The 14,957-nt window shown below is 45.4% G+C and overlaps 1 protein-coding gene across 1 annotated transcript in view; it reads right to left on the reverse strand.

The window, feature by feature from the left end:
• Positions 1–14,957, reverse strand: part of LOC145636021 (vacuolar sorting protein 3-like) — a 42,122-nt gene that overhangs the window by 1,874 nt on the left and 25,291 nt on the right. Inside the window, exons 10-13 of the mRNA XM_081687460.1 lie at positions 14,559–14,627; positions 14,336–14,447; positions 13,131–13,220; positions 11,158–11,328 (exon numbers count right to left, since the gene is read on the reverse strand). Coding sequence (XP_081543586.1) covers positions 11,158–11,328; positions 13,131–13,220; positions 14,336–14,447; positions 14,559–14,627 — 442 coding nt within the window. The remainder of the gene's footprint in view (positions 1–11,157; positions 11,329–13,130; positions 13,221–14,335; positions 14,448–14,558; positions 14,628–14,957) is intronic.

The following is a 14,957-nucleotide window of genomic DNA, read 5'->3' on the forward strand; positions in this document are numbered from 1 at the left end:
GAACCCTAATCATTGGTGGGCTGCGCCGTTTTGCGGCGTTCTCGGGATTTGGACCTGAACGCCGCCTTTTTCCCTTAATTTCTGGGAGTGACACGTGTCAAGTAGTCCACTCTGGGCCATTCTGAGACTGACACGTGTCATCCTCTGATTGGACCACGCGGCAGGGTAAAATTACCCTAAACATTTGCCCCTCACAGATGTGACGTGGCACGCCACGTGGCATCTGTGACACATGTCACGCTCCGGTTGGCGGTAATTTTACCATAAAGAAGTAACCGTTCACCTTCCGAGTAAATTACGGAAATGCCCCCGTATTTACCCTCTATATATAGCCGTTTTACCCTCATAATTTTGTACGTTACAAAAATTTTCTAGAGAGAAAACTTTGAGAGAGCAGAAGTCATCCGTTTGAGTCAGACGCGAGTAAGAAAGTTTGTTCTCCATCGACCCAGCCGGACCCGCCTACCTTCAGATATCACATCCAAAGGCACCGTCTCTGTCTCTCTCAGCTCTTTTTCTTTTTTTCACCGCTTGTACAAATTTCTTGCAATAAATGGATGCATCACCAACACACACGGCACAACCTAGGTTAGAGTCCAGCCGGTCACCAGGTGTCGTCTCGGGGTGTTGGGACCACCCTTTGCCTTGGATTCCGACCAGTTATGTGTCTATGCAGGACACCATGGCTCGGACAATGCAGACGGCAACTGATCCAAATTACAAAAGCGAAGGCTCAGGCGGCCAAACGCCTGAGGGAGAACCGTCTGGTCAGGGGGACCAGACGGCAGACGGCTCTGGAGAGATCCCCTCCGCGCGCCCCCTCAACTCCCGCTGATTCCTTCTTGGAAGAATGTGACCAAGGCGGCGATGAGGCCGCCTCTGCCCCCTTGACCCAAAATGAGGAAGAGACGGAGAGCGACAGCTTCGCCTATACCTCTGAGAGCAATGATGACTTACCCCCGCTTCAGGATAGCGAGGAAGAGGAAAGGAAAAAATGGAACGAGAAGGACGATCCCTTCAACATCCACGTCTCCTCCAAGGACCGGATCCAAATGGAGGAAAACTTACATAATTTTACTAAAATGCACCCACTAGGAGACGGGTATAGGATCCGGGTGCCGCCTGAGAATGGCACCAACGCCTAGGGGGACGATCAACAGAACGCCAACAGCTATTTCGGCTGTTATGAGGCGGCGTTCAAGGCTGGCCTTCGCTTCCCCCTTCACCAGGCGGTGAAGGCAATTTTAAGAGGCTACGGCCTTGGAGTCTGGCAACTTACCCCCAACTCTTGGACAAACATTCTGGGGTATGTTGCCGCCTGCGAGTTCCAGGGGCTTCGGCTGGGAGGCTTTTGCTAGTATGCATTATCTTAGCAGAAGCCCAGGCGGCGGCTGGAGGGCGTGGTACACTCTAACCACGCAGCCCCAATATATGATGACCTTGGACAAGGTCTCGAAATTCGACGGCTGGAATCACAGGTTCTATCTGATGTCAGCTCCAACCAGACGGGAGAATTATGAATTCCGTCTGTATAATAAGAAGCCCGACTTGATGGGCCGGAAGTGCGCTCTAGAGGAAGATTTTGACAAGATCATTGAGGCGGACTTTTTCGGCCTCACAGACGCAACCTTGTCAACCGGGGAAACAATAAAAGTTTCCAAGAACTGGATCCCCAAGAGCGCCTGGTTCAGGGACGAGTGTTTCCTAGCCACCTGCGGGCTAGGGCATATGTTTACCAAACGTATGCGCCTAAGTTTATATCCGTCTGTAGTACTTTTTTATCAAAATTGATTTATGATATTGACCAATTTCTTTCTTTTTGCAGAGGAAGCATTAAACATGTTGCAGACGGAGAAAACTCCCAAGCGATCCTCTGCACTCATCCGCAAGCAGCTTGCGGAAAAAGCTGCGGCTGAGGTCAAGGCCAAGGTAATAAACGCCTGACCCTTTCGTAAATTGATCTTAACAATTATTTTTCCCCGGATGCTAACTTTAACTTGGTTATTTTCGCAGGGGGGAGAGGTTGGAAAGACGTTTGAGAAACAACTCAAACGGGCTAGGGAGGAGACCCCCGCCGTTCTCAACAAAATAAAAAAATCCACCTCTGCGTCAACTCCTGGTGCCTCAGCCGAGCATCAGCAGATGCGGATAGCGGGGCGGAACGAGAAGGTAGGCGGCAGCCTGGGCCTCAGCCTCGTTAACCCCGTAACCGCGACCGGGGGGTTCTCCACGCCTGCAAACGGTTCCCGCTTGGTTGGCTCTGAAGGTAAGAACCCTTTTGAATCCCCGCTTGAGCTGGGGTGGCCTTTGCGGGTGAAATCCCACTCTCAACAGACGTCATCTTCAGACGGTCGGCAACAAATAGGTGCTGCCTTAGTTTCGCACTCATCACGTATTGATTGTGGTGCAGATCAATCTCTACGCTGCCAGACGTCCAGAAGCATGCCAAGGCCATGCTGGAAGCCGTCCGGAAGAGGGATAAAGACAGTATCCCTGGGATAGAGACGTTCAATCTTGAACGCATTCTATCCCTTCTGGCTGAGGTAAGAAAAATGTCAATTCAATTTTATTTTTTCCAAGTGTTTTATCCCGCCTGCAATACTTAAACCGCCTGCTTTTTTGCAGGCCATGCTGCGGGTGGACGGGCTCAAACGTCCTTATTCCCGCAAACGGGAAGAGGTAAAAAGGGCCAAGAAGTCCGCCATAGACGCTGATAATATTGCTTTACACTCGACTATCGTAAATGAACTTGAAACTAAAGCAATAATTATGACACAGGCGTCTAGAATCCAGCAGCTGGAGTCAGATCAGCTGGAGTCAGATCTGGAGACGGCCAAACAGCGGGCGACTGATGCTGAGACGGCCTGGAAGGAGGCGGAGGAGGCCCAGAAGAAGGCGGATGAGAGCGCCAAAAAGACTGATGAGGCGCTCAAGAAGGCCCAGGCGGACCTTGGCACACTTCAAGGTGTTTTCAAAGAGAACACCAAACTGAAGACCAAGGTTGAGAGGCTGGAGAAGGAGGCTGCTCAGGCTCAGACAAATTTTGCAGCAACCCTGGAGGCGGAGCAAAACCGCCTTGTTGCTGAGAGTGACGCTGACAATGACGCCCGTATGAAGATCGCCTGGGCTGCCTTGTACCCAGACGCGGATTACATGCCGAGTACGTGGTGTACTTGAGAGAGCAAGGTGAGCCAGAGCCTGCCTCTTTCGAAGCCTGGGTCAACTCCAACAACGAGTCGTCCGTGCCTCAGGTCCTGGTGAAACAAGAGATACCCTCAGATGATGAGGAGGAGGACCAGGTGGAGCCGCCTGCAGGCCAGAAGTGATTTTTCAGCGGCAGTATGCCAACCCCTCTTTTTTATTTTTTCTTTAGTTCTGCGGCAGTATGCCAAAACTTGTTTTTCCGGCCTGCGTGCCGAGTATCTTTGTATTTACCGGCTGTGGAGCCGTGTTAATTAACAATTTCTTTCTCCCGGACGGGGTCCGGTTAACATTTTAATCCACTACAACCGTTTGGTTGGGTGGACTTTATGAAATGCACCGACTAAGTCGATTTTGATCATTTTGCATCTGAATTTTATTTTTTGCAAATTTTAATTTTTCATCTTTGCCTAACTTATCAAAAGCATGCGGCGATCTAACTAATCTATAGTCTGGCTGTCCTTGCCCCTGGACGGCTGTGTGATTGGTTTCAAGTGGAGTTGGTTGATTGTCTTGAAAACGTCTGATGCTGTAAAGAGCATGATATGTTTGTAAGTCAATCAATCACAGTAGTGATTGCCCCAAACCAAGTGCACAGCCGTACACCTACAGGCGTTCCAGTCACTACCCAGACGGCGTTTGTCCGTCTTGATAAAGATTTCATAGCATTGAACAACTCTTTTGCCCCAATTGGGGTGGGAAGTGCAATTTTGGCATAAATAACCTAAGTGAGAATTTCAGCCGGTGACCGACTGATGCCTCTGGGCATCCGGTATCTGGAAACTATCGTTCTTCATAGGTCATTTCGGTCAGACGGCTATGAGTTGACTAATTTGGTCGTTCAATTTTTGTCGTCTGCATGGGTACGTAGAACCGACAAATAGTCTGTTCTCTGCGACGATTGCACCCGGAGGGGTGTCACCGGACGCCTTTGTCCATGTTGGGACAGGCGATTTTATAAAATGAGCAACCATCCGGCCATTTTAGCCTTTGGTCTTGTTTAGGACCGGTTGTATAGCTGCCAAGCGTTTTTGTGCTTAGCTTTTAATCAATTAATTCACACTAAGTGTCGAACTTAGTCGGTTAAACCAAAAAACCTGTCTGGGTAATACCCAGACGGACGGGCATTTATTAAATCATACCACGTTTTAAATTTAAGTAAATAAACAAAAATGTAGCCTTTACTAAGTATCAAACTTAGTTAGGTAAGTGAAGAAATCCGTCTGAGTATTACCCAGGCGGATAACCAAAAAGCAACAAAACAATTTTGCAAACAAAGCCTGAATCTTTATTAATTGACTGACTGTTTACAAAAAACTTACATTCTCAGAAGTAGTACTTTTTCAAATTGTCTACATTCCAAGTTCTAGGCACGCGCCTGCCGTCTGGAGTTTCCAGGCGGTAGGTGCCGTCTCTCACTTCCTCATAGATCCGGTAGGGGCCTTCCCAATTTGGAGTTAGCTTTCCCAGCTCATTTGCCCTACCGGTTGCCTCCATTTTTCGTAACACTAAGTCGTCAACTTTCAAAGGACGCTTGTGTACTTTCTTGTTGTAGGCTCTAGTCATTCTCAGACGGTAAATCTCATGACGCAAGGCGGCATTGCCCCTGCGTTCTGGGAGTGAATCCAATGCCAGGCGCATTGCTTCCCAGTTTGCCTCTTCATATGACTCTGAGAGTCGGCTCGTAATGTTCGATGGGCAAGACGGCTTCAGCACCATAAACCATGAGAAATGGGGTTTCACCGGTTGCCCCTTTCGCTGTTGTCCGGATGGCCCATAGGACATGGATTAACTCTTCTGCCCATAAGCCACCGGCTCTTTCTATTTTCTTTTTAATGCCGTCTGAGATGAGTTTGTTGAAGGCTTCAACTTGGCCGTTTGCTTGGGGCCGGCCAACAGATGCAAAATAGCTTGAGATCCCCTGATCTCCCAACCAAGTTTTTAGCTGAGGCGTCTCAAACTGAGGACCATTATCAAACACCATAGACATAGGTATCCCATACCGGGTGATAATGTTCTTCCAAATGAAGGAAATTACGTCTGAGGTCTTGATGTTTTTAACCGCCTCAGCCTCCACCCACTTGGTGAAATAATCCACAGCCACCAAGATGTAGCGCTTTCCACCTGGAGCAGGCGTGTAAGGACCTAGAATGTCCATGCCCCATTTTGCAAACGGGATTGGGCTGTGGATGGCCGTCAGATCAGTAGCCGGACGGTGAATAAGTTTGCCAAACTTTTGGCACTTGTCACATTTCTTCACCAACTCCGGCGTCTGCCTCAAGAGTGGGCCAAAAGTAATGTCGTCTGACTCTGACGGCTAGGGACCTGCCGCCTATGTGGGAGGCGCAGAATCCCGAGTGCAAGTCTTCGAGAACCTCCTTCCCCTTTTCAGGGGTGACACACTTCAACAGGGGCTTAAGAAACCCTGCCTTGAAGAGTTCTCCATTTTTCAACTCGAAGCTTGCAGCTTGCTTCTTCAGGACAGCTGCTTCCTGTGGCGAATCAGGAAGTGTGCCGTCTGAAAGATAGGCCCGGATGCCATCCATCCAGGTAGAGCTTCGATCCAGAACTCCAATGGGATCTTCATAGATGCTTCTCTTTTCAAGAACTTCCCAAAAGACAGACCGAGGCGTATCATGGCAGGCGGAAGACGCCGGTTTTGACAATGCATCCGCCTGGTTGTTTTCGGACCTAGGCACTTGATTCAGTCGGAATTCCTCAAGTGCCCCGGCCTCTTCTTACACTGCCTGAAGATATTTGATCATAGCCGGATGGGTACCCTCATAGCTTCCCTCATACTGGCTAACAACCAATTGGGAATCAGAGTAGGCGTCAATTTGCATTTCAATAGCCCATTTCAACATTCTCCCGGATGAATCCAAGGTAGACATTGGCCGCTTGAGTGGCTGGTCAGTGTAAATCACCACCGGATATGCCAAAAAGTATGGCTTCAATTTTTTGAACGCCATATACAAAGCAAGGCCAAATTTTTCAACCATGGGGTACCGGAGTTCATCATTTTTAAGAACATGGCTAATGAAGTAAACCGGGAGCTGCACGCCGTCTCGCTCAGCAAGGAGAACGGCACTGAGGGCATGATCTGAGACGGCTAAGTACATGTACAACGTCTCCCTAGGCAAAGGACTGACCAACCTAGGTAGAGAATGTAAATGCTCTTTCAACATCTGGAACGCCGCCTCAGCATCATCCCCCCATTCAAATCTGGTCTTCTTCCTGATTGCTTGGAAAAAGTAGAGGCATTTGTCGCCTGACCGGCTGAGGAACCTCCCCAAGGCGGCCAGACAACCGAGTCTCTGAACTTCCTTGACAGAACGGAGTGACTTCATGTCAATCACCGCCTGTATCTTTTCGGAGTTAGCCTCTATCCCCCTTTGATCAATCAGGAATCCGAGAAACTTCCCAGACTCAACACCAAAGACGCATTTCTTTGGATTTAACATAACCTTATGCCACCTGAGTGTGGTGAAGGTTTCTCGGAGATCAGCAAGGTGATCCGCCTGTATCTTGGATTTGACTATCATGTCATCAATGTACGCCTCCACATTCCTCCCAATTTGATTAATGAAGACCGTATTAATCATCCGTTGCAAAGTGGCAGACGCATTTTTCAAGCCAAACGGCATCACAGTGTAACAGAATAACAGAATAACCCCTGATCAGTGACGAAGGCCGTCTTCTCTTGATCCTTTTTCCACAGGGGTATCTGATGGAAGCCGGAGTAGGCATCCATAAAGCTCATCAAGGCGTGACCGGCTGTAGAGTCGACCAGACTGTCGATCTTTGGAAGCGGGTAACTGTCCTTTGGACACGCCTTGTTAAGGTCTGTGTAATCAACACACATGCGCCAGGTCCCATTCGGTTTCTTAACAAGGACCACATTGGCCACCCAGTCGGGGAAATTACAAGGCCAAATGAACCTGGCGTCTAGCAGCTTTTTGACTTCGGCAACTGCCGCCTGACTTCTTTCCTCGCCGTGGTTTCTTTTCTTCTGCCGCATGGGCTTCTTTTTGGGGTCCACGGCGAGTTTGTGGACAGCGAGATCTGGGCTGACGCCTGGCATCTCTTCCACTTCAAAGGCAAAAATGTCTTTGAATTCCTTCAGCGAAGGTGCAAGTCTGCACCCAAAGTAGCATGAGCAACCGTCCCAACCTTTACAGTACGTTCCGGACGGCTGTCATCCAGAACGAGATCAATGCTTTCACCATCCGGTTGGGGACGGAGCTCATCTGCGGCCAGTGATTGCTATTTTTTCTCCTTCTTCACCTCCACCAGCAGAGGTGCCTTTCTTTTCTTCCCGGCTGCTGGTGGGGCAGGTGCTAGGTCGGCGTCCTTGACATTGTCAAGGTCTATTGGTTCCTGACTGCCTGGGGCCACGGTATCTCTGACGGCTGAGAGATAGCACTCTCGGGCCGTCTTCTGATCCCCATTCAGGGAACCAACAGAGCCGTCATCCCTCTCATACTTGATGAGCATGAGAGACGGCATGATTACTGCCTTGGCTTCGTTGAGAGTTGGCCGGCCAAGGATGATGTTGTAGGCGGTCAACTCCTCAACGACCAAGAATGTGACGACAATATGTCGTCCCTGGCCTTTTTCCCCCAGCCGGATGGGTAGGTCAATTCTACCGGCTGGGTAGACCATCCCACCCCCAAAACCAACCAAGGGGTGGGTGACCGGATGCATGCTGCTGACATTGTATTTCAGCTTTTGCAGGCACCGGAGGCTGATGATGTCTGAGGAGCTTCCGGTGTCAATAAGGATCCGTCCAACCAACTGGTTGGCCACCTTACATTCAATGACCACCGGGTCGTCATGCGGACGGCGGACGTTGCCTCTATCCTTCTCATTGATCAAGACGTCTGGGAAGGAGGAGCTGGTAGACGTCTGCTCATCATCATCTTTGTCTATCTTTCGAAGATGGCTCTTGGTGCCTCGGATGGTAGGGCCACTACATGAGAACCCGCCTGCTATAGTGTAGACCGGCTCCTTGTCGGTATCCGAACTACTAGCAGGCTGGAGGTAGTCTTGGAGGACTGGCCCTTGTTTTTCTTTTTTGCCCCGGCTGGGGACTTAGAAATGTAGGACTTCAACAGCCCTTTGTCAGCCAGACGGTCCAACGTCCGCTGAAGACTAAAGCAGTCGTTAGTGTCATGGCCAACCTCCTCATGGAATTGACAGAATTTATTTTTGTTCCGTGACTGGATAGAACTCTTCATTGGATTCGGCATTTCAATGGACAGCCGGTCCTTTACTTCCATGAGGATGAAGTTGCAGTCTTTATTAAACTCGTACTTGGGAACGTACGGTTTAAATTCTTTCTTTTTCTTCTGGGACGGCCGGTCAGAGTCAGTAACCGCCCAGACTTCTTTTATTTTCTTGCTCTCTTCTTTGTTTTTGGCCGGCTGAGCTGACCGGCTGTCTTTCTGTTTGTCGGACTTCTTGGAGTCCGACTGGCTACCAGGCGAGCAGAGGTCGGTAGCTTGAATGTAGCTTTCTGCCTCCCTCAGGGCCGCCTGTAAGGTGAAAGCACCTTTTCTGACTAGGTCGAACTTAAAGGTCGACCCGTCTCTCAGACCCTTGAAAAAGTCTGTAAAAGCTACCTCGTCAGACAGTCCTTGAATCTGAATTCTTATCAGATTGAACCGCCTGACATATGAGCGCAGCCCTTCTCTCTCCCTGCCTAACAGTGCTTAAATCAAGGCTTGTTTTCTTAGCAAGGATGTTCATTGAGAAGTTGGAAGCAAACAGGAGTCAATGGACCCGGCTGGCAAATTGCCAAACCATTGTTGGGCAATGCCCTTCAATGTAGCCGGGAAGCACCGACACCAAGTGACATCATCCAACCCCTGCAGATACATGAGGTTGGTGTAAGCCATGAGGTGGTCTTCCGGATTGGTGGTACCATCATAGGTACCAACCAACACATTCTTAACCTTGGCTGGCTGAGCCGCTTCGGTTATCTCCCGGGTGAACGCAGAAGGTTGTTCACCCAGGCGCAGCAGCCGGAGCTGCCAGTCCAATGGCTGGACATTTTGATATGCCGCCTGACCTCCAAAGAGAGCCGGCTGCATGAAGTGAGGGGGATACTGTCCGTAAGCCTGAGTAGGCACATACGGTACAGTTCCAATCATATGAGGGCCAGAATGGACGGTATTACCGGCTGTCTGGCTCCCATGCAGAGAGAGAGAGAGTTCCATGCAGTAGAGTTGTTGAAGCTGTCTGGAAAGTTCGACGTTGAGGCCGACGCAAACAGCTGCTGATTCCTCTTCTGGTTGATGATTTCCCGGGCATCAGGAATTGATTTTTTACTTCCCACCGGCTGCTGAGTCCGGCGGGTATTGTTGTTCCTCTTGGGAAGGAGAATCTTTGACCAATCAATGGTCTCGGCTGCCTTCTCCTTTGGATGAGGAGTGGGCTGCCGGTCTCTGACTGACTTCCCCTTCTCCTGAGGAGTCTTCTTGGCCGACTGACCTTTACTTGGGCCAGCTCGGCTTTGGGTGATCAGCTCTTTAATTTCACCCTTGAAACTGGTCATGAATCTCATGAGTTCGTCTCGGGTGACAGGTGCTGACCCAGCGGCCGTTTGGGTTTCCCCTTCCGGCTGCTCAGAGGGTCGGTTAGTACCCGCCTGGGAGGCACCCTGCTCCAGAGTGTCTCTGGGCCGGATGCGCTTGGTTCTGAGAGAGCCGTCTTCGGCTGTAAAGGTTTCGACCTGAGGATCTTCATCCTCATGGTCTGTAAAGACTTCTGAGTCTTCGCCCAGACGATTAGGGGGTGATACAGACTCTAGAACCATCTTCGAGGTACTCTCCCCACAGACGGCGCCAAATGTTTTGGGTGTTTTTGTCCCTTGGGAGAGTTACAGCACGAAGTCTGATCCGGCCGAGCTGTACCTGCAAAATAACGGAGACTCCGGGTGGTTGGAGCTCCGCCTCCGACGGTCAAGTTAGTAACTTGAAAAGGACTAAAGAGAACGGAAATTTAGGTGGGTATCTGCTCGGATTCCAAGCTCAGGTGTTTCTCTGATGTAAGAGAATGCAAGTGTAATAAATGGTAAAATGTGCCCTCAAAATGAGGGACATCTCCCTATTTATAGGATCTTTGGGAATTGTGCCCCTGATTAGGTCACTGAACCCTAATCATTGGTGGGTTGCGCCGTTTTGCGGCGTTCTCGGGATTTGGGCTTGAAGGCCGCCTTTTTCCCTTAATTTTTGGAGTGACACGTGTCAAGCAGTGATTGGTCCACTCTGGGCCGCCATTCTGAGACTGACACGTGTCATCCTCTGATTGGACCACGCGGCAGGGCAAAATTACCCTAAACAGCCGAGTTAAAGAGGAACAAAGAGAAAGCTATAATGATCGTAAAAAGAAAGAGTTCTAGGAAGGTTTCAGTGTTGCTGGAAGCTATGGAAGAGAGAAAAAGAGGGGGGGGGATTTTTTTATTTATTATTTCTTTTCCAATTAAGTTAAAGATTGATTGGAAACTTAATTGAGAATTGAACCAATGAACAGGGTAAAATAAGAAACATTTTAGAATTTAATTAACCTTAAGGTTTGACAATACTGACTAAAGAAAGGGTATGATTTGATGGAATAAGGTTGATAAAGTGATTCTTGTTTTAAAATCCTTTATAAATAGGACAGTTAGATTGGCAAAGAGGTAAAAAATGAAAGAGATGCATACTAATATAAACATAGGGCAGGAATTTGGTTACTAATTTACTATTAGTCATCCATCTCTACAGTGAAACAGAGGGAGCTTGTAGGTCTATTACCAACTTATAGAATTTTCTAGAGCAGAGTTTATTCTCAGAATCTAGCTAAATATCTGCCAGAATGAAGTACACAATGCCACTGCAACACCAAAAGAGATGACAAGACTACAAAATCCACCATTTACCTACTGCTGAATTTATCACACACAAAATTACCAACCTTATAACAGACGATAGAATCATCAGGGTACATTGCAAAGAGCTTGGTTCCAAGACGGGCATGGCAAGAATCACATAAGCTCTCATCATTAAGCTGCACATTCCGTGCTCTCTCTTCAAGTCTAGCAAGCCTAGCATCAACATTTACTGCACGCGAAAGACTATGCACAATCTGGGAAAAAACGCGTTATGTCAGATCTGCAGGGAACTTAATAGAGTTCTATGCATTAACAAAGACATCTGGATTCTGGAAATAGAATATACAATACAACATAAGCAGGTTATGTTTGAGCCGAGAGTACTTTAGTCAAATGTGAAGATTAAGGGTGATCTCAATAATTACAAGGAGTCTTTTTTGTTTTAGATCCCCCGTATGCAATATGTTGGCTTTTGAATCAGTCCAATAAAAACCTAAGTGAAGAGGATTACTATAACTTTCTTAAAAGTGGCATGTTACAAAAGCAGGTTTTGGAAACCCATAAGGAGCCTTGATTGTGTCAAGATACATAGCTCTTGATCATGGCTCGACTCAGTTGAATCAGTCAGATAAAAACAGAAGTGAAGAGGATTACTATAACTTTCTTAAAAGTGGCATGTTACAAAAGCAGTTTTTGGAAACCCATAAAGGAGCCTTGATCGTGTCAAGATACACAGCTCTTGATCATGGCTCGACTCAGTTGAACTTAGTTTCACAAAGTTTGAGCTGGATCAAGCCATCTTGAAATTGGCATGAATGTTGTTAGTGGATTTTGTATTCGAGCTCAGAGCAACAAGCTATTTAACAAAACAAAAACAAAATATAGTATTGCTGCAGTACTGCTGCTCCTACTTGTCTTTGTGGTAGTGTACAGATCATGCAAGCCATTTAAGATTCATTGAGGCACTTTAGTAAACAGCAGACTGGAGACCTTTTAGAGGTTCGACCACTCCAAACCACTAATTTATGTGTTTAGTAGAGGCTAGATTCAAAGAGCAGTTTGGTCCCAAATATCTAATTTCTAAAAGCATGAAAGAGCAGCATTTTTAATTAGCAGTTCAAGATATAAGACATAAAAAGACAAGTTTGCCCCAAGCTATATTCCACATGCATCCTACCTGCCTCCTCTACTCAGTACTCAACCCCATAAAGTCCATATGCAACTGCAATTCAACTTCCATTTTTGGTTATTGATGATTTTGGTAACCTCATCACCCAAAGCCCCCAAAAAGAGGAAAATCCCTCTAGCTTCATCATAATTCCAGATCTAAATATGTATGCATGCATCAAGTTGAGACTTGAGAGATTCCAGACATGGTAATGAATTGTCAAGAAACATTGCAAGATTTGCAACTGGTAGTAAATTTTTTTATCAAATTACATCTCAACATGGTTGGGAGTATATCAAACTCAGTAAGATCATTTAAAGAAAGAAAAAAGGAGAAGGGTCAAGACAACAAGAGGAAATATGGTAGGTTACTATTTATAAGAGATGGAAAATGTTAACATCCTTCATTAATTTCTGTTTGTTTGGTGAGATGAAGTTCTTGGAAAATTGCCACAAATGAGCCTAACTGCCTAATCTAAACATCATAAACTTTTTTTTTTTTTTAATTTATTTTTGGTGATCAAAGTGGTACTACAGGTTTATTACATAAAGCTAGATTGTACTCTCTCTGTCCACAAATGATAATCTTGTATTCCGTTTTTTAGGAGTGATTTTACAATTAACTCTTAACTATTAGCTACTTGCCAAACACACATATAACTAATACAATCATCTACTAGTCACCAGCTAATATAATCAGCTAATTAAACAAGCTTATAGCAACAGCTGATTGCTAAAAAAGCATAATCAGCAAAGATTAGAAACTACCAAAACACAGAACTTAAAATAAATATATGTAGATGAGTATTTGCGTAACATTTTTAAAACCACTCAAATCTGTAGTATCATATATACAGCATGCATATATAAAGGGAAGAGGTCAGCATACTTTTCCTTGATGATAATGATGAAGTCGAGCTCTCAGCATTCTCAATATAGTTTCTGATGCAAGCTGGAGTGGCATATCTGGTGATAATCTCTGCGGAGGAGACAAAAAATCAAAGCTGAATAAATACTCCTGAAGTAAAAATAAGATATGCATTCCTATCCTTCATCTAAACATCTACAAAATTGTGTCCACCCCAACACATTCACTATACAGGCTCCCAATGGCCAAACAGTCCCCCCTCCTAATCCCAAAGATAAAAAAATGACTATCATAACATATTAATAATTGGATATCTTCTTAGAAAAGCTTAGTTTAAATGCAAGGAATCTATATTAGGGGAAGGGTGTGTTAGTCATAGCTTATTAGTAGTAGCTTGGGAAATAAGTTAAGAGTTTGTTATGAGAGTTTTTCGATAAATAGGCCTCATTAGGAGGAATAATGATCATGTTGAATATTGTGAGGATTCTTATTGGGAGAGCGTGAGCCTCTCGAAAGCTCATATTAGGAGAGAATCCACCTCTCGAAAGTGGAATTATCGTTCTATTAGTTGTAATTCTCATCTTAATCCTATAATCAGTCTTTTTCTTCTTAATTTTCTGACATTATTACTGCTGGAAACCATGCTAATGCCTAGCATTAAGCTTCTTAAAGAAGCTATGTTTTTTACTTTAGGTGTTATATTATTTTCTTCTACGTAATTTTTATTCTCAGTATTTTCTACTCCCTCCGTCCCCAAAACCTCAACCCTTTTGGGTTGATTTTGTTGTTATTAAGAAAGTTAAATAAAAAGAAATAAAAACATATTGGAAAGATAAATTTACATGGGCTTTGTAAAAAAGTAGAGATATAAAGTATTAAAAATACATGAAAAAACAAAATTTTATATGGGGAATCTAAATTTGTACAAATATTGTTGTAAATTGGTGGGTATTTTAATGCAAATGGGTCGATCATTTTGGGACTAAAATTAGGCCAAAAGAGTCGAAGTTTTGGGGACGGAGGGAGTATATTTTATGTCTATCAGTCTTTCCCTGATATAGTGAGACTTTTAGATTCTAGCAGTCTTCCCTACAATAGGGGGATAGCTAGTATCCGTGTACCTTTCCATTATTAAAATAAAAAAAATACTAATTGACTTCCCTATAAGGATGTTCATATTTTCGGTGTTTAGTTTTGATTTGGAACAGGAGGTCTTGATCAAATACCTCTAGGACTTGCAGAGGATCAAGTGATTCTCCATGATTATGAAGAAGACGAACTGCAGCGTTAAACATTGGCTCCTTGCCGTTCTGTGGATCTAAATACATATCAAGCAACCTGATATTCATGATATTTAAAAATCAATTAGAAGAAAATTACAAAACACAATAGACACAATCTATAAGATAATTAGCTATAGACATAGGAGACAGTGTATGGAAAACTAACTGCATGTAGGCATCTGGTCTGCCAAGTTCTACACAATATTGTTCAGCAGCCTCACTATCTTCTAGCTTCCTGATAGATTAACAACAAATTATCAGTGATCAGAAATATTTGCCAAAAACACTTCAAGGAACTTTGTGAGCATGCATATGAAACTAAAATTTAGCAACATAAGTTAAGTCCCAGATAATGTCATCCAACAAAATAGGACACTACTTTGTATGCTTCCTTTTATTTTATTCTATAATAAGTGGTCTATTGGACCACTTTTCTACCGGGATATCCCCTAAATTTGGTCCCTTTCTCTTATATTTATACCCCATTCAAGGCATTTTTAGTATTTCTTCTTCAGTTTCCTTATCATGCTCTTAGCATGCTCTATTTTACATGATTTTCAGAAAT

The sequence above is a fragment of the Chenopodium album genome, chromosome 6 (genome assembly GCF_948465745.1).
Source record: "Chenopodium album chromosome 6, dcCheAlbu1.1, whole genome shotgun sequence".
Taxonomy (NCBI): domain Eukaryota; kingdom Viridiplantae; phylum Streptophyta; class Magnoliopsida; order Caryophyllales; family Amaranthaceae; genus Chenopodium; species Chenopodium album.